Source organism: Puma concolor, chromosome A3 (assembly GCF_028749965.1).
Source record: "Puma concolor isolate L17-30 chromosome A3, mPumCon1.1.hap2, whole genome shotgun sequence".
NCBI classification, from domain to species: Eukaryota; Metazoa; Chordata; class Mammalia; order Carnivora; family Felidae; genus Puma; species Puma concolor.
This window is the reverse complement of record NC_141669.1, coordinates 8,058,256-8,080,033: the sequence shown is the minus strand read 5'-3', so window position 1 is coordinate 8,080,033 and position 21,778 is coordinate 8,058,256. Positions and strand designations below refer to the sequence as shown.

General features: G+C 56.4%; 1 protein-coding gene and 1 long non-coding RNA gene across 12 annotated transcripts in view; one reads left to right on the top strand and one right to left on the bottom strand.

Annotated features, from left to right (window-relative positions):
- Positions 1 to 21,778, bottom strand: part of ATP6V1C2 (ATPase H+ transporting V1 subunit C2) — a 62,595-nt gene that overhangs the window by 19,075 nt on the left and 21,742 nt on the right. For 9 of the 11 annotated variants that reach the window (XR_015248868.1, XM_086700014.1, XM_086700015.1 and 6 more), the window contains exons 4-9: positions 15,882 to 15,967; positions 14,960 to 14,989; positions 8,764 to 8,858; positions 3,993 to 4,084; positions 1,310 to 1,408; positions 672 to 740 (exon numbers count right to left, since the gene is read on the bottom strand). Coding sequence is in view for 10 of the 11 variants with exons in the window: in XM_086700014.1 (XP_086556140.1) it covers positions 672 to 740; positions 1,310 to 1,408; positions 3,993 to 4,084; positions 8,764 to 8,858; positions 14,960 to 14,989; positions 15,882 to 15,967 (471 nt within the window). In the remaining variant the exon portion in view is untranslated. The remainder of the gene's footprint in view (positions 1 to 671; positions 741 to 1,309; positions 1,409 to 3,992; positions 4,085 to 8,763; positions 8,859 to 14,959; positions 14,990 to 15,881; positions 15,968 to 21,778) is intronic. The other 2 variants (XM_086700018.1, XM_086700020.1) reach the window with 1 other exon arrangement.
- On the top strand, positions 7,825 to 9,535 carry LOC147582227 (uncharacterized). Its single transcript, XR_015248869.1, has 2 exons — positions 7,825 to 8,320; positions 8,672 to 9,535. It is a non-coding gene; the product is annotated as an uncharacterized LOC147582227 (long non-coding RNA).

Below are 21,778 nucleotides of genomic sequence, written 5' to 3'. Positions count from 1 at the left end.
TCCTGCCACATTCCCAGGCTTCATTGGCCACTCCTGCTCTGACCCCAGGAGGCTGGACGCTGAGAACGCCCTCCTCCCCTGCTCCCGCCCTGTGGCCATCAGAGCCAGGCCCTTGCTTGACCCTCAGGCGGGGAAGAATGACCTGGGCTGAGAAGGCACCGCAGAGTGCACTGAGGGGCAGGGGGGGGGAGTCTCTGCCAGGAGGCAGCCAGAGAGGGCTTCCTGGAGGAGGGGGCAGGGAAACCGCATTTTATTTATTTTTTTATTTTTTTTTATTTTTATTAAATTTTTTTTTTTTCAACGTTTATTTATTTTTGGGACAGAGAGAGACAGAGCATGAACGGGGGAGGGGCAGAGAGAGAGGGAGACACAGAACCGGAAACAGGCTCCAGGCTCTGAGCCATCAGCCCAGAGCCCGACGCGGGGCTCGAACTCACGGACCGCGAGATCGTGACCTGGCTGAAGTCGGACGCTCAACCGACTGCGCCACCCAGGCGCCCCAAGGGAAACCGCATTTTAAAAGACGGAGAGAGTCTGGCATGGGGCCGGGTGTGTGGCTGCAAAGGAGTTCCAGGCCAAGGGACCCTTGTGAGAGCGAGTGGGGCGGGCCGAGGGTCCTCACGCCTTCCGGCACGCTTGGTGGCCGGGTGCCAAGTTGGGGTCTCACTTACTTAGTCGACCGAGGGACCACCATGTCCGAGAGGGATTCGTAGGTTTTTTGCCATTGCGCGTAGCTTGGTCTGCGAGGATACAGGATCATTCAGAGATTTCTGCTTAAAAACTTCGGGGCGTCCCAAGTATTTGGGACCCTATATACCCCTCTTCCCAAAGGACTGGAGTGAGCAGGCCTGGGCCGGAGTGCCCCCCACCCCCCGAGGCCCTGCCATGGGCACCGAGAATCTCCTGCCCAGCCCCATCCCGGACCCAGCCTCCCCATGAAGGCCCGGGACCCCGCAGAGGGCCCGTGTGATTGTGTCGGAACTTTCTAGTCCCGGCCCTGTGTGGCCTTGGGCAAGCCAGCTGACCTCTCTGGCCTCAGGACAAGGGGTTAACAGCAGCCGGGTTTGTTGAGAGTGAGGCATGTGGCAGGCACGCCTCAAGCGCTCAAGAAACGGCCGCTTCTGTCACTGCGTCCCACCGCAGGTGCTGTCCCCCTGCTCCCGTGCCGGCCCACGCAACTCCCATTTAGTGCTCCCGGGGGCCAGGCCGTGGGGGGCTCCCCTTCCTCTCCGCCGGGCAGGCCGGTTTCCTTCCGGGGTCACCAACACGGGCTGAGGCCCCGCACCACCCACCTTCCCGGGCCACTTACTTGGGCACGATGACCAGAAGTGTGACAAGATACTCGGAATCCAACACGAAGTCTTCTTTGCTCACAATATCGCTCAGCGTCCGAGTGAAGAGGTTTCCCCTGAATCCGTGTGGGACAAAGGGGGTGTGATCAGGAGAAAGGGGGAGGGAGGCAGCGTGGGCCTGGGCTTCTGGGCCGCACGGGCCCCCTCCCCCCACCCCGTACACCCACCAGCACGCGGGCCCGGGGACCGGAGGGCAGGCAGGAGACAGGCAGGACTCAGATGTCACCCCCCCCCCCGGGAGTGCCAGGGCCCTGGGCTGAGGGTGTCCCTGACCCCCCAGTTCTGGTGGCCAGACCTGCTGTGGCTGGCAGGGCCTGAGGCCCCGTCACAGTCACCGAGGGGTGGCTGAGTTCAACACCTCCATTGCCTGCACTGCCCCCGTGCGAGCCACCGGCTGTTGGGAGGGGACCGCGGGGGGAGGGGGGCGGGGGGGCAGGCAGCTTGAGTTACTCGAGTGTCGGGCTGTCCTGAGCAGACACAGGGCCCAGAGAGAGGTCCGTGTCACTTTTCACGCCTCACAGGTCCAGCCGCCAGGGGACCTTCACCTGAAATAGCTTTCATCGTGCCCAGTGGAACCCGGTCTACATCGAGGTCGTGGTATTTTTAGCACACGGTTCAAGGCTATTGTATCAGCAGACGAGCCAAGGTAGAGCTACTGAGACTGTCTACAGCCTCAGCACCCAGCCAGGGTATCAGTGCAGCACAGGACGTCTCCCTGGTGAATGGCTCTCAAGCACTCGGCCAAGGCCAAAGCGTCAGGTACAATGCCCCCCTCCAACCTCACCTCTCCTACCTGCGCCGTCACTGGTAAGTCCCTTAGGACTCTCTCCGAGGGCACAGGGCCTGTACCTCCTACCCTGGCATTTCCACATTACCGTCCCACCCATCAGGTCCTGTCTGTCTGGGTTATGCCTGTACTCCCGGCACAAAGCAGATTTTCTGTAAATATTTGTTGAGTGAATAATTGTGAGCTCTCCAAGTGCAGAAATTACCTTTTATTCTGCTTTGCATCTTTAGGGCCTGGCATAAAGCCTGAGGATATGGTAGGTGCTTAATAAACGTTTATCAAAAGAAGCAAAAGGGGGGCACCTGGGGGGCTCAGTCGGTTGAGCATCAGACTCTTGATCTCTTGATCTCACGGTTCGTGAGTTCGAGCCCTGCATTGGGCTCTGTGCTGACAGCGTGGAGCCTGCTTGGGATCCTCTCTCTCTCTCTCTCTCTCTCTCTCTGCCCTTCCCCCACTTGCACTCTCTCTCTCAAAATAAATAAATTAAAAAAAAAAAGACAGGAATAACGGACAAGGAGGTAAAGAACAGCCTTACCCTCCCTTTCCCTCCCCTGCCCTCCCCTGCCCTCTCCTTCCCTCAGCAAACACTCTGGACAGACCAATGCTGCTGTGACTCAGTGGATGGCTCCTTCACTGGTCGACTGAAGAGGCCGCACCAGATGTTTGCTAAGCCCCAGACAATTCTCAAGGAGCCCACAGTTCGGTGATGCAATGAGGCAGGCAGACGGTCAATGCCATGACTGACCTATGCCAAGGTCACCATTTAGGGCTCTCTGCCGTCGGCACCCTGCCCTTTTCCCATCCTCACCCCTCCGTAGGGCCAAGGAGGAGGCAAAACTCAGGTGACACCCATTTAGTTCTGACACAAAGTCAGGCCGCCACCAACGGCCACTTCCAGTCAAGGTGCGTCCCTCCCTTTTTGGTTTTCCATTTTCCACTAAGGCACCATTTGCCTCGTTCACAAGACGGCTGGCCCAGTGGCCATCCGAAGGGAGAGGCAGAAATGAGAGGGTGAGCTACTCAGAGGAATGGCCGAACGAGAGGACAGCCGGTTCCGACCTCCCCTGGGTACTTCCCTTCTCTGGAGTATCTGCAGAGAACTGTCAACAGAATCAGATCCAGAATCTGGGGAGACTGGGAAGGTCCTCCGTGCCAACTCAGCCCTATTCAGGAGCAACCTCCACACTTCCTGGCAGGAGCTCATCTGGCTTTTTCTTACATGCCTCCAACAACAGGGCGCTCACTACCTTACGAGATCATTGCTGCCTTCACGACCCTGGGCTTATGCTTTTCTCCAGACACCTCCCGCCGTCTTGGTGCCTCGTGACTGCTGGGCCAAGCAGTCTGCTTCCTCTCTCTCACGAGGTGGTCCTTCAGCTGAGTGGAGAAGGCACCGGAGTCCCTGGGGTTGCTCTGCTCTGGGCTGCAGAACCCACTGCTCTTGGGGGGCTCTCACAAAGGGCCAGGCTCTGACAGTCTGGTCCCCCACTGCCTCGGCGGGGAAGGTCCTCTGTAAAGAAAGATCTTGGGGCACAGCCTAGGTATTCTGGGGAAACCGGGGAGGGTGGGAGAGGAAGGGAAGGCAGGGGAGGGCCAGCATCGGATTCCTCTCCGGGCACAGGCCCCCTCCCTGCTCGAGACTTTCCTCCGGGGATGTGCACCAGGGTCTCTCGTCTCCTCTCCCTGCACACACCTCCTGGAGAGGCAGGCGTGTCCTGTGTCCGCCTGCCAGGCTCGTCTCTCTCTCTCAGATGAGGGCACAGTGACCCTGGCTCACCCAGTGACCTGAAAGGCCCGCTCCTGCCCCAGCCCGGCCCCTGCCCTGGCCCGGTTCCAGCAGGGTGGCCACTCACATGGATTTCTTCTCCAGGTTCTCCAGGTTTGTCTTCAGGGTGTTGTAGGCGGCCGTTCGGGACTTCAGGTCGGTCTCGATTTGTGCCAGTTGCTGTGTGGAAAAGCAAGAGCGTTTCGAGAGTCGGCCAAACTTTCCAAAACGGCCATACGCTGTTCACGGTGCACTCAGGCATCCGTGTCAGGAATCCTCACGTTTTTGCCCCTGCTGCTCTCCCACACGTGCCATCGTCTGGCCCTACCAGCAGCCTGAGGGGAGCAGGGAAGGGACCCCTGTCCCCACTTTGCGGGTACCGAGGCCCGAGACACGAGTGGCTCTGCCGGGATCACTCAGTGAGCTGAACCTTCTGATTTCAAGCCCTTCTTGGGCCGCCAGGCCAGCCTGGGTGACCCCCGACCTGGCTTCTATGGGGACCCACGCGATGGCTCAGCCCCGACCGGCGCCGGGTCCCCAGGCTCAGCTGGGCCCAGCAGCCCCTTCCGTTCTGCGCAGGTAGGAAGGTTCCTTTCAGCCCAGAGGCAGGTCACCCGCTGGGCACTAAGGACGCCCCCTGTTCTCAAGTTTCAGGGGGCGAGTCGCGGACCCCCTCCTGCAGCGGGCCGGGCAGACAGGCCGGGGAAAGAGGGGACACGGGACGAGCCCGGGGCCCACGGCCTCCCTCTCCTGCTTTCTGGCTGCCTGGCCTCAGATGCCCCGTGTCCCCGGCCAGAGTGATAATGTCCTCCCGAAGGGGTCCAAACACCGAAAGACAAATGCCGGCCAAGGCCTCCCCGGAAGCCCTCGAAACAGTAGCTGTTAAAACGACCACAGCCACCCTCCAGGGCTCGGTGGGGTCCATGACTACAGAGTTGGTTCAACGAAGTCTGGCGCCCCACGTTATGGAGCACCGAGCGGCCGTCAAAATGATGGCAGTACATTCCTGCACATGGGCACGCGGTGGGGTGCAGGGCCAACCCCCACAGCTCCCGACACAGATGGCACAGTCCTCCCAACTCTCTTCTCAGCCCCAAGTTCTGTGACCCCCCCCCCCCGGCGGTGTACAAGTGCCCATGTGGGCACCACGCCAACAAATGCGACATGTCAGCACTCCGCTGTGACCCGGAAGACCACCCCCAGAGTCATTATACGAGGAAACGGAAGCAATCTGAGGGCACGAACAGTTTTGAGTTGAAACACATAGGTTTCGTATATAGATGGAAGGATTCACTTGCAGCTGTTAAACCCTGTTCACCTGTAGGGCGTTTCAAAGCAAGAGGGGGCAGCCGGCTGGCTCAGCCGATTAAGCGTCCCACTCTTGATTTCGGCTCAGGTCGTGATCTCCCAGTTTCCATGAGTTCAAGCCCCTGCATCGGACTCTGTGCTGAGAGCTCAGGGCCTGCTTGGGATTCTTTCTCTCTCTCTCTCTCTCTCTCTCTCTCTCTCTCCCCCTCTCTCCTCCTCCCCCACTCACTCATGCTCTCTTGCTCTCAAAATAAATAAATAAACTTGCAAAAGTTAATGGGAGAGGAAGTGGAGGGGTCGCGTCATGGCAAGCCTTCAACGTTTTGATCTTTACATCGCGGTATGTTTGACTTTCAAAATAAGATTGATAATTTTTTGACAATCTCTTTTCAAACATTTTCCTTTTAGGTGATGACAGACAGACTCATGGGAAATTACAAAATTTACAAAAATAGGACACAGAGATCCCACGTACCAGTTTCCCCCATTAGTGACATCTTACATAACATTAATGCACCACTGTAACCAAGAAACGGACACAGGTCAAATGCACAGACCTTGATTTTTAAAATCATATACATATGTATTAGGGGGCCTGGGTGGCTCAGCTGTTTGAGCGTCTGACTCGACTTCGGCTCGGATCCTGATCCCAGGGTCGAGGGATCAAGTCCCGCCCCTCACCACCCCTGTCCCCATGCTCTCTAATTACAATAAATTAATTCAACGATATCTATGTTTTCAAAGGAAACAAATCGAACTAAAAAAAAAATCTGCCCTCTTCCCTTCTCTCCCGGTTTCACCGCAAGCCAGTGAAACCCCGCAGAAGAGCGTTTGGAAACCAACGGACGGTAGGAGGGGGCAGGGCTTTGGAACCAACCAGGCCCAAACCGGATGCCAGTTCCCTGTGTGTCTGCCCGTGAGCTGGCGGTCGGGTTCTGAACCTCTCTGAGCTCGGGGCCCCGGCATGGCCGCGGGCTCACAGAATCCGCAGAGTGGGCCAGTCCCCAAGGCGAGGCCCGCCTCCACCAGACCGAGCTCCTCCAGCGGGGCCGGGTCCCCTCCCCCCCCCCCCCCCCCCGCCGTCTCCGCAACCCCGGGGACAGGCCGCTGCACGGGCACCGCGGAGGGCATGCGATCGGCCGAGGGGGGCTCCCAGGCGTGTGGCTGGCCGGCACTGCCCACCACTCGGCAGCCGTGCCCGCCGGCAGCCTTGGGGGCCTCGTGGGACTGCCCCGCAGAACCCGGGGATGTTTCGGGGGGGTGCAGACACGAGCAACCAGCGCCCCGAGGGGGTTGGCCTGGAGCCACCCCACCCTGGGCTGGACGCGTGCGCAGTGAAAGAATAAACGCTTTGCCATGTTACACTGGTGACATCTGGGGGCTTTTGTGAAACCGCGGCGTGACCCGGCCTGCGGAGACCGACAGAGCCCTGGGCTGGGCGCCTGCCCAGGTGACACGATGGGCCGCCACGTGCCGCGTGCGGGACCGGAAGGGGGCGAAGCCCTCCCCACCCTTGAGCCTCTTCCCTTAAGGGAAGCAGGTGGGCTCAGTTCCCAGCTGTTGGGAGGGTCCAGAGGCCTGGCCCTGGCCATGTCAGCACGGGGCTCCTCCCAGGCTGGGACACCTGCCGGGACACCCAGAAAGTGCTCCTCGACGCCCAGCGGCCCAGCGGCTTTCGCCTCCCTGAGGGTCTTTCTGTGCAGGGAGTTCCTTTGACCAGGATGTCTCTACTTAACAGATTTAGGCCCCCGCTGGGGGAACAGACCTAAACCAGGGCTGCGGGCATCACACACGTGGTCCTGTTGCAGGACAACCTCAGGGAGCCAATCCTCATTGCTTCTGCCCAGCCAGCCTCAAAGAGCTGGTTCCCTGCAGTGGAGACGGCCCAGGGCTTCCTTGTGAAGCCGAGTCTCTCTCTCTCTCTCTCTCTCTCTCTCTCTCTCTCTCTCACACACACACACACACACACACACACACACACACACACACAGCCCAGCCAAGACCCGCACGCCCATCCCGGCTCACCTAACCTCTCGGCCAGCTTCCCCACCTGAGACCGGAGGATGCGAGAAGGAAGAGCCTCGTGTGTTCTGGGCACACAGGCAGGGCTGTCAAAACCCGTGCCCTCTTCCCACCCCCTGTTCTCCTGCCGGAGTCACCCTTCGGGGTCTCGGGACTAGAGAGAAGCTGAGTTCTGTCCTCTGCAACGGCTCTGCTCCCCCCTCTCAGCGGACGCCCTGATGTGTTCCGGGGGGCCCTCATCACCATCTGGCGTCCCTGGGACAGCCAGGCCAGCGAGCATTGTCCCGAGCGGACTCAGAGAGTGGCCTGAGCGCCCCGCCTGGCTCAGCCTGGCCTCGTTAGCGCAACGTGGGGCGCGGCCAGCCCCACAAACTACGGGGTGCTTCTGGGCTGGTGACAGACGTGCACAATACCTCCGGGAAGCCACACCTGGCACAGGTGCTCTGGGCAGCCCCCCCTCAGAGGGCTTTCCAGAACCACTGCCCAATTGTCGCAGGAGGGGCCGGGACCTCTGTGATGTAAGAGTGGCAAAGGAACCGCACCCAGATTCCGGAGCCTTCTGGCCCCACCCGAGTTCCCAGAGACACAGGCCGGGCACCAGCGAGCTGTGAGGAGAACGCAGGGTCCCAGGGGCCCATCTCCTCCGCCTGACCTGCCCAGACACACCTGGGTGGCGCTGGGCTCTGAGGAGACAACAGGAAGGCTTTGTTCCTGGCCTGGCTGAGACTCTCTCTCCCGGCCACTCCGGGAAGAGACCTGCCCTTTCAGGGACTCAGTTTATGGTGGAGGGAGGGGGACAGACAATCAGCGCTCACCCTCAGCGAGACAAGCAGGAGTCAACAAGGCCGCGAGACCCCCACCATGTCCCAGAGACCTGTGCCACCGGGCTTTTATTTATGAAGTGACAGCTGGAGGCCATCGCTTACCGGGCTGGTGGGATCAGGGGTGCAGCACTCACGGGCCTCACTTTTGTCACAGGCCCCTCAGAGCAGGAGCCTGGGCCCCTGGGGATGCCTTCCATCAACACCTCCCAGGACTTAGGGCTCCTGGGCCAGACTCTCCACAGAAGCAGATAGTTTTTGTCAGGTAAACACTCGGGGGGGGGGGGGGGGGGGTTAGGTTCCCATCAGCAAAGAGCAGGAGGGGTGTGCCAAAGGGACACCGGAGTCCGGGCTCACAGCACTGGTGGCTCAAGAGCAGGTCAGGGGAGTGTCCTGTAAGGTGCAGCCACCTGCCGGGTGACAGGGCCAGAGGAGGTGCAGGGAGGGCAGGTGCCCGCCTTGAAACGCAAAAGCCCCTATCCTTGCCCAGGGCATGGAAGGCCACACCTCAGAAAGGCACCGGGCCTGGTCAGGGCTGGCAGGAGGCAGGTGGGAAGGGGACCCCACCCAGCCTCCTGGCTCTGGCCTCCCAAAAAGTTCCTCTTTGCATCACCAGGGTCCAAACACCAATGCAGATCCACCCCAGATGGTCAGCTATCCCCGGTCACCGAAGTTTCACCGTCCCCTACGGGAAGGCCCTTCTCTTACCTTTGCTAGAGTATCCACGACGCTCACCAGTGGCTGCTTCGCAGGATATTTGGCCATGTCCCACTCAAAGTGGGTCACGAAGGATGTTAAGTCAACTGGAAGAAACACATTTCAACAAATGAGCGGGGCTCTCCCCATCTGGTGAGACCAAGGTTGCCACACCCCGGGCCAAGCGTCCCCCCTTGAACCGAGAGAAGCTGGAGGGCAGGCTGGGGGCTCTTGGAAAACACTGTCCCCGGGGGAGCAGGGCACCCAGGCAGCGGGCTGGCTTTCGGCAAGGACCCTCAGCAGCACCCACAGCCCCTCTGGAAAGCCCGCCACCAGCCCCGGGGCCGCTGGACCCGGTGCATTCCCGTACCCCAAACTCTCTCCCAGAGATCTGCAGCGGGGAGATCCCGCTTTCCCAAGAGGAGAGCTTCTGAGGGCCGGGCTGATTCCCCGTCTTTTCCTGCTGTGTAGGACACACACCCCTGCTGGGCTATTGTTCTGTTTTGAAGTACCTCCAAGATAAGACTCGCCAGAGAGCCTCCAGCCAACCCTCCAAGACCACAGAGCCAGTTAGGGTGCCGCCTGCCCTCAGGGCGAGCTGCCTTCTCGCCTCCCTCGTCCAAGCCCTGGACGGAGTGGATTTCCACACACGTGGTCTGTTTTAAAGAAGGCATGTCGAACCCTGGCAAAACACTAGAAGCTGTGACTGCCGTTTTTACCCCCCGGGGTGGGGGTGCCCTGGTCACCGTATGTCCTTTATATAAAAGTCTATATACAGGGAGTAGACGAAGTCGGTGTTTTGTCACCACGTGTCCCTTCTCCCCTTACTTTCTCCAGAAACGAACCTGAACCTGCCGCCCTCGGGAGGTTTCTAGTTCCCTAATCAGCCGCGGGCGGAGGAAGGAGCTCTGGAGTCTGAGGTCAGACAAGCCACACTGAGTGGCCCTGGGCGGATCCCGAGACCCGGGGCCTCGAGCACATTCGCATCTAAGTCCCTTTGCACCTCAGTCTCCTGACCTGAGAAATGGGGCAGGGAAAGGAGGCCACACGGCCCTCCGAGCGCCTCCTCCTCAGATCGGCTCCACACACACTTAGGGAGTGCTCCCGGGGGCCAGCTGCTGGAGACACCCAGCGCATTATCCTGCCAGTAAGTCAGGTCAGACTATGCAATGCTGACACAGCCCCCCAGGATCCCGTGAGCCTGCGCAAGACCAGCCTTCTTATGCTAGATTCTCACCCCGGGACATGTGCGCTCCTGCCCTTCCCAGTACGTCCTTGGGCGGATAAAAGGGACACTTTTGCTCGCTCGAAGGTCAGTCACTTACGCTGAACGTCAGTCAGCGCGCTACCCTGAGGGGAGGAACAGACCACACCCCCTAATTTCAAGGTGCTCGGTTTCTTAGAGAGACAGCCAGGCAGACGTCAAACCACAGTGAGCGGCAACAGAGTGTATCAGGGTGCCAAGGGTGGGAGAGACGGTGTCTGGCTCCCAGGGAGGGCACGGAGGGTGGCACACGGGAGCTGGAGGTGACCCGAGTTCGCCATGTGGCCAGCGGGGGAGGGCGCTGGGTGTTAGCGGAGGGCGCCTGGGGGACATCTTGTGTGGGGCATGGGAATCTCTGGGACAACCCAGCAGAGCAGGAGGGCCAGGGCAGGGTCATGGAAGGCGGCATCTGCACTTTCTCCCTGTGGCGAGCAAGACACCGGGGCGCAGCTACGGAGCCCCCCATGATGTGCCACAGATCGGCCCCACAGCGACTCCAACAGCGGGGCTGAAAAGGTCACCGAGCGGGCCGGGACACCAAGCATCCAGCGGCTACGCAGCCAGTCAAGGGCACGCACGCGCTGAGGTTTCTGGGGGCCTTGCGGGAGAGAGGTGCAGGCGTGGGAGACAAGAAGGCGCAGCTAAGAGGGGCCACAGCTCTGGGCGCAGAAAAGGGAGGGCTGGCCCAGCAGGGTGCGGACACCCTGGCCAAGGAGGCCAGGTGGAGGGAGGGGACATGCATTAAGCCGGGCAGCATGGGGCAGAGGGGAGAGGAGATGGGCTGAACCAGGGGCAAGTTCGAGGCTGATAATGACCGCAGACGACTCCCCAGGAGGCACGTGGAAATGAAACGGGGCTCGGAGGAGCGACCCAGCCCTGCCGGCAGAGGTATGAACGCACAGGAAGTTGAAAGCGCCTTATATAAGGACGCCGTCGCCGCCCATGACAGCCGTGAGGGTGGGGGACGCTGACTGCCCACCTTGGCCAGGACACAGGAATTACTTCATTCAACCGAGCTTTCAACCCTATTAAGTACTGTTATCTTCCCCACCTTAGAGGTGAGGGGATCGGCACAGGGTAGTTACCTAACTAACACCCACTACGAGATGAGATGGTGACCGCGGGGCACGTGAAGGACCACGGTCCCCCACGGCCCGCCCACGGTCAGGTCACAGCTCCCCTGCGGGGGAGCAGGGGGCTCGTGGCCCATCTGCGCAAGAACCACATGCTGATGCGTCTGGGCCACTCGCACCTAGGAGATGGCCTTCAGATTCCCACGGTGCCGGAATAGACAAGAGGCACCAAGGTGGGGCCCTGATCCGATAGGACAAGCGTCCTTATAAGGAGAGACACCAGAGATCGATCTCTCTCTCTCTCTCCCTCCCCATGGGCTCACACCAAGGACGCAGCAAAGGAACCAACCTCCTGGCAACTTGACCTTGGACTTCCAGCTTCCAGAACTGCGGGAGATAAATGGCTGCTGTGTAAGCACCGCCCCCCCCGCCCAACCCCAGTCTGTGGTATTGTGTTATGACACTTCGAGCTAGTACAGATGTGGGGATAAATCTGGTATTAATATGGGTTTGGGAACTGCCACACTCCGGCAGGGAACGATTTTGTGCAAGGGTGCGGGCCAGGGAGGAACAGAACAAACATCTGAATTATGGGGGGGTGGGGAGCAGTCAGAGGCAGGACCAGAAGGTCGAGAAGGACTCCTCCTGGGGCAGCCGATCCCACTCGTGGAGCCCTGGCGAGGGCCACGAATGCCGGCCACACGCTGACCGGCTGGAGCCGTGGCCCGGCCCCCGCCGCCAGCCTCAGGCAGGAGATGCCAGGCAGACGCGTTCTTTGGGATCTGTGCCCCTTCTCTTCCCCGCTCAGCCACCTCCAGCACCCTGCGGGCACACCTCTGCCCAAGCCGAGCCACCTCCAGCCCCTCGCTCTCTCTCCCGCTGCTCTCGTCCTTCAAAATCGGGACAGGGGCCGGCTCCTGCAAGCCCGCCGACCACGCCTCCTCCTCCTGGCCTCGGGCACGCACCTGTTCCGTGACGCTCGTGACGCTGCATGACCCCCCCCCCGCCCCCCCCCCGCTGTTCTCTTTCAGGCTCCTTGAGGGGCAGATGACAGTCTCCGTGTCTCCAGAGCCTGTCTCAGTGCCCAGCACAGAGCAAGGGTTCCGTATGCGAGTCTCCCTCCTAACTCTCGGCGACTGTACTAACTCGCACTAGCTGGGTGGCCTGGGAGAGATACATTTCGGACCACGCCCATCTCCACGGACGGTCACAAATTCTAAGGCCTTCATGGCACAGCAGAGAGAACGAGTTGCCTCTTTCCTCTAGAAGACCTCCTCCCATTCCTGCAAGACTCTGCCCGTCTCCTTGAGTGGCTCCTGAGCGTTCGGCCTCCGTCCCGTTCCCATCACAGCACGGGTGGAACTCCGGGGCTGTCCCCTTGGCCCCGAGCCCTCGGAGAGCAGTCACCTCCACGTGCCCAGAAGCCAGCACGGCGCCTGGGACTTGCCAGCCATGCGGGACTGGCCGCGAAGGAAGAGGCTGTCAGATAAGGGGACTGTGCAGACCTCCCTGCAGAGGCCTCTGGAGACCTCTGGGATGTGACTGTGACCTCCCCTCCTCGGACACCTCCCTTCCCACGTCCGGAGCACCCGCTCCAGACGCTGCCCCCTGCCCTGGGTCACACATCCAAGGGCAGCATTGCCCTGTCCGCGCCCATCACCTCTGGTGACAACATGGTCTGAGGCCGGTCTGAGGCCACGGCCCATTGGGTCTGCCGGTCCTTCCAATACGGCAGCCTTCTGCCTGCCCAGGGAAGAACCGCCTCCCCTCTCCTGGCTGAGGTCAGAGAGGCCTGGCCTCCAAGGGAGCAACTCGGGGCTGGGGCTGTTGGCCAAGGTCGAGGTCAGACCGTCAACGGCAGCTCGTGAGCAACCGTGATGTCATCTCAGAACCCAAACAAGGCCTTCCCGGCAGGCAGAACGAGGGACCTGTGACCACAGGGGCTGCCAGTCAGCCAGCCAGATCTCCAGGTGTTTGTGACTTCCGTCACGTTCTAGGGTCTGCGTCCGGCAGTGGTGTGCTTGCCCCGCGTCTGCTACAATCCAAAGCATTCCTGTCCTTCCAGCCTCAAAGCTCGGTTGGGGGCGGAGAACAAGCAGAAACACGAGATGCCTCGGCCAGGCTAGGAGCCCGTGAGGGGATGAAGTCCACTGACAGGTGAGAACACCAAGACCCAGACAGGTGACCTGCCAAGGTCCAGGACCAGGTCTGACCGCTCCAGGGCTGCTGCGGCCGCTGGCTGGCCGGGCAGCGCTGCCCCACCCCCTCCCACCGGGAGATGGCTTAAACCCCACCTACTGGGGGCAACACTGAGCCTTCCAGTTAATTGTGTCAGTAGCTAGTTCCGTGGGTGTCCTGCAGAAGAAAAAGGAAAAGGTTTCCCAGCCCAAACGATATCAGGAAAACCTGAGCCAAAGTCAGTCTGAACAGAGGTCTTGACTTCAGTACTTTTCAGAGCCGTTACACATTGTGAATGTCAGGAGTCCTTGGCAGGAACACTGCTGTAGAGCCCTTGACCTTTATTGGCACAGGGCTGGTTACAGAACAAGGCTTAGAAGCTCTAGTCTCAGAAGTCACAGGGACCCGATTCACTGGCGGGGGTGGGGGGTGGGGGAGCTGGAGATAATGAAGCAGATTATGTAAACAAATAAAGCTGAATTTCCGGGGCGCCTGGGTGCCTCAGTCGGTTAAGCGTCCGACTTCGGCTCAGGTCATGATCTCGAGGTCCGTGAGCTCGAGCCCCGCGTCGGGCTCTGTGCTGACAGCTCGGAGCCTGGAGCCTGCTTCGGATTCTGGGTCTCCCTCTCTCTCTCCGCCCCTCCCCTGCTCATGCTCTGTCTCTCTCTGTCTCAAAAATAAATAAAAACATTAAAAAAAAATTTTTTAAGCTGAATTTCCTCCTCCCGAGATGAGAGGTGGCCGGCCCTCAGAGTAGCTGCCATCTGCACTGGGGACGGGGATAGTGGAGTGATGGCCTCTAGTTCTAAGTAACGTGAATTTTGAGTAGGATATAAGCATCCTGATTGCTATTTACTTATTTATTTTATTTTTCCCTGACTGCTATTGTAATGTGAGCTCGAATCCTCGTGCCTTAAAGACCAGGTTTTGATGCAGAACAGGAGCTCTCTACCGTAAGTCAGCTCTTCAGTCTAGTCCCCTGCTGGAAAATAAGTCCAGCTGATCAATGAAACAAAATAATTTTTTATCAGCGCCAGCAAGAGATTTCCATGTAAACAAACAGATAGCATGTGGAAAGGTATTTGGAGAAGTGCCAATCGGTAAAGATTTGTGCTCATCCCGAATGGGTTGGCTGGCCTTAATTCCACCAGTTTGAGCCAGTTGGAGAAAACCCAAAGCAAAGGGCTCCTTCTTTCTAACGCTGAAGCCAGGAGTGGCCCGTTCGGGCGCAGGGGCTCCCCCAGGAGGCTCAGGAGAAGAAGGGTCCTTGGCCGAGCGAACCCCCTCAGGGCCACGCAAAGCTAAGCCTGACATTTAAGCCGCCAGGGTCCACCAAGCAACCGGCTTCCAAGGGCGGGCAGGAGAGGGGACGCTGAGGACAGACATCCAAGCGAGTAGAAGACCACGAGCCAAAAGATGCAGAAGTCCGCCTTGAACTCGAGAGCCAGGGCACTCTCCACTCCTGGAGGCATGCAGTGCCCGGGCGGGAAGGCAGGGCAGGCACGAGAAGGAGGGGAGAGGAACGAAACCGGCGATGGGTCGTACGGATACGGTGACCAAGGTGCCAGGGTGTTCCTCGAGAAATCCCCCGTGACCCCATCACCGCACCCCTACGACCAGGGGAGAATCCACCTTCCCAGGGGCATGCGGGCATCACACCAGGCACACTCACGGCAAACAACGCATAACCTACTCTTTAAACATTTCAGTTTTTCCTTCAAACCTGCAACGTAATAAGGGGAGGGCGGTTATTCCACTGCGTTAACACACGAAGCCAAGTTCAGGTTGGGGAGTACGAGCATTCCCATTTGTCCAGTTAAGCAAGCAAATAACACGGCCTTTTATGGGGTTCCCAAGAGGGGACAGTGAACACGAACTGATGTGCAACGAGTGACAGAAGTGTTAAATACAGAGTGACACGTGCAGCACCCGCACACGCATACGGCCACACGTTTAATGACCTCCACGGAGTTTCAGCACCGAGTTCTAAAGTTCCCAAAGTCTCAGAGTTTCTGTCGCGCACATTGTAAGTGCACTCAGTCTGTACACGATTAATGGGCCTGAATGTCTCCGGAATCCGAAGGTCTCTACTGGGCCACAGGGGAGACGGACGGGCGTTCAAAATGCGAACACAGGACACAGAGCAGTTTTGGTCTCTCTCGAGTAGTTACTGGGCACAATGGAGACTGAAAGTTGGAGGCTTTCCTCAGCCCCTCAAGGCATTTTCCAGTGTGGCGACAGGGATAAATGGGTGGGGCAGGGGTGGGGGAAACGGATGGAATTTTCCATGCAGGATAAGAGCACAAACCGATAGACGTGGCGGGTAGGCCAAACAACCGTTAGCCCCCACTGACCCCATTCTCCCTTCAGATTTCTACAGCGTAAGAAACGCCAGGTTCTGGGGCTTTAGAAAGGCCGCCGCTGGACCACAGACGTGCCCAGGGGCATCTCTTCAAACCAGTGGTGCTGCTGGGCTCAAAACAGCGAGCACGGCCCTGTCCGACGTGTCAACTCAGACGCTCCGCGGGGGCTCGTAACATTTCAGCACGGCCAGGGCCACCGATGGGCTAGGACCGGCTGGGAGAGCCCTGGCTAAGGACATGCCAGCGACCTACCTCCGTTGGCCAGGAGGTTCTCCGGAACCTTCCCCTTGGAGTCTTCCATAACTTCTACCACGCTCTGGGCCATCCTCTTTATGAGGCTTCAGGAAAAGAACAAGAGACCATTAGAGCAGGAACGTGCCCTCCGAATACTCACGCTGGATGCCGCCCTCTGGGGAACCGTGGGGCGACATGTAGGCAGACACTTAAAATGTGAACAGTCTCTGAACCCGTATTTCCACTTCTGAGAAAGTAGCTTAAGGAAATAGGGCAAACAGAAACAAAACAAAACACCTTTCTGAATAAAAAGATGTTCTTCCCCAGCACTGCTGCTGACAGTGGAGAACCGGAAACCACGAGAAGATTCAACAATGGGGGATTGTTGGAGTAAATGATGGTATATCCAACGGAGGGATTATTAGGCATCCGTTGGAAATAAGGTTTACAAAGAACTCCTAACATGTAGAACAAGGCATGTATTATAATCTTCCGTGGAAAAAAGCCCCAAGATCCGAATTGATGCAGACAGCGTGGCTGTGACCAGGTGAAATTGTTCTTCCGACTTCGCGTATTTCCGATCATAATCCGTAATGGTAATTCGGATCCTCGTAATGATAACTGAATTAATACCGAGTATAGTTCAGGATTGCTTTGATAATGAGAAAATCAAAACTGTTTAAGTCCCCAGCAAGGATCCCAAAGGATTCAGAAAGTATGAGGAAGGACGGTGGGCTGGCAGAGCATAAGGTTGTCAAAATCACTGTTGTATACCTGAAACTAACGTAACCTTTGAAGATCCAGGAAAGAATAAAACAAACAAAAAAGGTCTCCTCCCTCCAACCAAAAACAAAGTATGAGAAAAAGAAAGGGAAATACAGGATTTCAAGGCAGAAGGACTCAAAATCCCACGGCTCTGCCAATTACCAAATGTGTCATTCGTTTCTTTGTTTCGGTTTTAATTTTTTTAATGTTTTATTTTTGAGAGAGTGCGAGCGCGCAAGCGGGGGAGGGGCAGAGAGCAGGGGACAGAGGATCCCAAGCGGGCTCTGCAAGGACAGCAGAGAGCCCAATGCGGGGCTCGAACTCACGAACCGTGAGATCACGACCTGAGCTGAAGCCAGACGCTTAACCGACTAAGCCACCCAGGGGCCCCTGTTTTGTTTTTAATTTTTAAGTAGGCTTCATGTCCAACGTGGGGCTCAAACTCACAGACCTGAGATCAAGAGTCGCATCCTCTACGGACTGAGCCAGCCAGGTGCCCCTTGTAGGTGTTTTTTGTTTTTTTTTTCCTTTTTCTTTTTAGTAATCTCTACACCCAAGGTGGGGCTCAAACCCATGACCCTGAGATCAAGAGTCACACGCTCTTCCGGCTGAGCCAGCCAGGCACCCCAAACGTGTGATTTCGACCTCATTTTTTCCATCTCTTTGTGCCTCAGTCCTTTTATCCGGAGGATGCAGAGTACAGCCCATTTTGCAGGATTATCACACATATGAATACGACAACATATTAATACAACATATTAATCAGACACCGAGTATCTAGGAGCAAGTGTCTGCTCCTAGAGGCTGAGCAGTGAGAAATCGGATCAGAAAACAAGCCAAACTAGGACCCAAGTCTAAAAGCCCTGAAGACCCAAATATCTGCCTTAGGCGCCCCCCCTCCCCCCCCCCCCTCCCCCCGCCACACCTTCCCTTGGCTCCCATGAGGGAGGCCGCGTCTGCAGGCAGCGTGCATCAGGTCACTGAACTCCAGATGGGGAACATGGCCCTTCTGCTGTTGCAGACACCGGCCGTGTTGGCCGCTCAGAGCATGAGGCCAGGGGGCTGGGGACCAACACAGGAGACTCAGTCAGAAGGGCACTGAGAGGCCCCGGACAAAATGAAGAGAGGGAGGGCGGAAAGAAGAGAGGGAGGGAGGGAGGGAGGAACCTGGTCTCCTAGCAGAGTGACACGTATTCGTGGTCAAAATTGGAAAAAATATCAGAAAAAAGAACCACAGTTTTCCTCCACCCAAGAGGAAACACGCACTTTCATTCTGGTGGGTTTCCAAAGCCTTAACTCTTCCACAGTGTATGTGGCTTGAGGTTTTCTGTCCATAACACCAGGCACCACATTCTATCATCATTATTTCATTCGATCCCCGCAAACACTCTAGAGACGGGCATTAATTATCCCATTTTACAGATGAGGCCCAGAGAAGTAAATCGGCCCCACCCGCCCAGTCCGGCTGAGGACTCCCAGGCTCTCAGCCACCCGGCCACGAGGCCGTCTCTACAGTCCCCGAGACCCATCCTGGGCTCAAATCTTTACGAACGTGTTGGGAATTTCCTAGAATCGTGGCTCGCCTCTTACTAATCATAACTAATGAGAATTCTTTTGCCAATGCGTCGTTACCCAACGAATCTGTTTCCTCGGCCGTAAAGTGGAGATGCTGCTGTGCCTCTCACGGGGCTATTTGTGGAGTCTGATGCAACGCACGTGATGTTCCAGGCGCGGGGAGTTTGTGGCAAACGTCTCCAGTTGTGTTCGAAGCAGCCTGGTGGACCGCCTCCGGGCTCTCTGCCCCCCCGGCTCGTGGGGACATCAGGGTGGGCGGGGGACAGGGTCAGAAACCTCTCCCCTCCCTTCCCCTGCAGCCTAGGGCTGTGACAATGCCTCCCCATCTGCCTGGCTTCGTACACGATCCCTTGTGGGTCACCTACAGCCCCCACACAAGTGTCTGTCCCTTTACCAATGGACTCTCCTCAAATTCTCCTAATTTGAGTGTCTTTCTGTTATCTGTAGAGACTGGCTCGACACGTTCATTCATTTGTTTGTGCATTCATGTGGCAAATCCCATACATTAAGCAACTGTGTGCCCAGCACTTTCATAACGCCATGGACCAAACAGAGTCCCTGCTCCCTGGAAGCTTCTATCCTAATGCCGTCAACAGCTCCTCTGTGATGCTTTGAAGTAATTATCAGTTTACACGAAGGCAGCAGTAACTCTCACCCCGACCACAATGCCGCTGCTCAGGAAATGTTTGTTGGGTGAATAAATGAACTCTTTCTAAAAAGAGGAACCGACCAGCAAAAAAACCCCCCAAAAAACCCAAAAAACAGCAAAGGGCGTGAACACGCTATTCACAGAAGACGAAAACAGGCCATTTGTAGAGTCCACGAATCTATGAAAAGAGGTCCAGCCCTCCTCAGTGCCTAAGTAACATGCACCCTTCCTTCCAGGTCGACCTAAAAAGAGAACTCACTCACCATTTCGATGATGGCTTTTTGCCTGCTCCCGATTCTAGCCTGTGTGAAGTTTTTAACAATAACCAGGATGGCCACACGCCTGCCCTCGAGCGGGTACACGACCACGGAACATCTCAGAATAACGTGGTCCGATAAAGCCTAGCTGCTGGAAAGATCACTTACGGCACATAACAAAAAGGGCCCTGGCTTAGCTGTGACGATTAACTACAGTCACCAGGAAACTGTGGCATTACGGAATCAGAGTGCTTGTCTTCTTGGAAGGAGCCTGAGAGTCTGTGTGATGTCTCACTTTTGCGACGCTCCAGTCCACTGCGAACACGTTTTCAGGACCAGAGCTTCCCGTTCCTGATGTCTCTTGCGTGGCATTTCGCTGCGTGACTGTGTCACAACTACTTCTCCTGGACACGGGGGTCGGTTCCCTGTGATTGCATGCCGCAACGACACACGTCTCGCACGCTTGTGTAGGTAGAGTAAGTTGTTAAAGAAAAACTCCTGTCATAAAGGGTACGGACGTTTACAATTTTAACAAACAGGCCAAGGCACTCTCCAGACATACAGGGGCAGTCTACGCTCCCACCAGCAATGGACAAGAGTGCCCGCTTCCCTGAACCTTCGCCAACGTTAGGTATCCTGAGTGTTTAATTTCTGCCAATCTGATAGTTGAAAATTTTTATCTCATTGTTGCTGTGATGTGCGTCTCTTTGATCATGAGTGAGGCTGGCCATCTTTTCAGAGATTCACGGACTCTACAAACGGCCTGGTTTCTTCTGTGGCCGGCCCGCCCAAGCCCTTTGCCAGTTTTTCTGCTGCCTTGTTCCCCTTTTTAAAAAAAAACGAGTCGTAAGAGCTCTTAAGGATCTCAGGAACTCAGCTGCTGAGACAGTGCTTTGAGTCAAGTAACATCCTCACTTCGAAGGTGAAGACGTGAAGACTTACGTGGCTGAAAGCGGCCCTACACAGGGTGACAGGTGTCCAAGCAGAGACGATCCCAAATCTACATGACTCCAGACTCCATGCTCCTCATTGCTAGCTTATATCACACTCTGGCGCTCTCCTCTAGAGGACCTGACAAAAATGTGCACTAATCCAAAAGGGAAGATGTACAGGTCGTATTTTTAATTAAAGAAGCAAACTGCAAACACCGTGTCGTCCTGATTGGGGTGTTGGGTACCTCGGTGTCTGTCTCTGTGATGTAACCATTTGGGAGTCTGGAGTCTACCGAAGGCCGAGACCTTCAATTGTGGTTAACTTGCGTCAGTTTCAGCTCTCAGCACAGTGGCAGCGACCCCCTTCCCACCTCCCAGCCGCATGGCGGGCACCTGTGTGTTCCTGGAATGACTTGTTCACAGTCTATGGGAGCCACGGTGGCCATAAGCGACCCTGTTCTCGAGACACTGAGGACCTGTGCTCCGACTAGTGATTGTGATCACACAGGTACAAAGAGAGGGTGATCATTGTTGTTGCACCTCCCCGCACTGTGCAAGCTCCTCCCCCTTCAGCCACAGAGACCTCCAAGGGGTTTAAAGAGCTTCTCCTCCCTTCAGTTTCCTTTTTCTCATGTGGCAGTCAGACACGAAGACTAGGACATTCAAAAACAACCGTGTACATGGGAAACATTAGAAAATGAGTGTTCAAATCCAGGGAAGGGCTCAGAAAACACCTGTGGCGACTGTATCTTTACACGTCAGGCTGATCCTTGGCACAAAGACAACAATTTAAAATAAACACAAGCAGGGCGCCTGGGTGCCTCAGTTGGTTAAGCGTCCGACTTCGGCTCGGGGCCCGATCTCACGGTTCGTGAGTTCGAGCCCTGCGTCGGGCTCTGTGCTGACAGCTCAGAGCCTGGAGCCTGCTTTGGGTTCTGTGTCTCCCTCTGACTCTGTCTTTCCCCCGCTCACACTGTCTCTCTCTGTCTCTCAAAAAATGAATAAATGTTAAAAAAAAAAAAAAACTTTAAATAAACATACGCAAAACTAAAAACAAAAAACAGCAAATCCAGGGAAGGAGGAGGGTATGATTTCCAGAGTTACCACATCGTTAGACCCAAATGTCCAGTGTTCAAGAAAAAAAATCACAAGGCATACAAAGAAGCAGGAAAGCATTGCTCATTCAGAGGAGAGAAATGAAGGGACATAACATGATGGCAGATCTACCAGACAACGACTTTAAAGCAACTGTTTCAAAGATGCTCAAAGAACTAAAAGATGTTGAGATGAGCCTTAAGGAAGCAAGCTATGAGCAAAACAGAAATATCCATAAAGAGACAAAATCCAAAATAACAACAACAACAAAAAAAAAATTCTAGAGCTGAAAAATACAGTACCTGAAATGAAAAATCCACTAGAGGGACTCCCAGGCAGATTCAAGCATAAAGACTCATCAAATGAGAAGACAGGATAAAGAGAGTATCAAGTCTGAGGAATAGAAAGACCAAAGATTGAAAAAAGTAAACAGAGGTTAAGGAACCCGTGGGACCCATCCAGCAGCCGATATGTGCATTGTGGGAGTCCCAAAAGAAGGAGAGAGAGAAAAGGGCAGGAGAACATTTGAAAAAATAAGAACAAAGCTGAAGGACTTTTACTTCCTGATTACAAAACTCACTACAAACCTACAGTAGTGAAAATAGTGTGGTACTGGCATAAAGACAGACATACAGACCAATG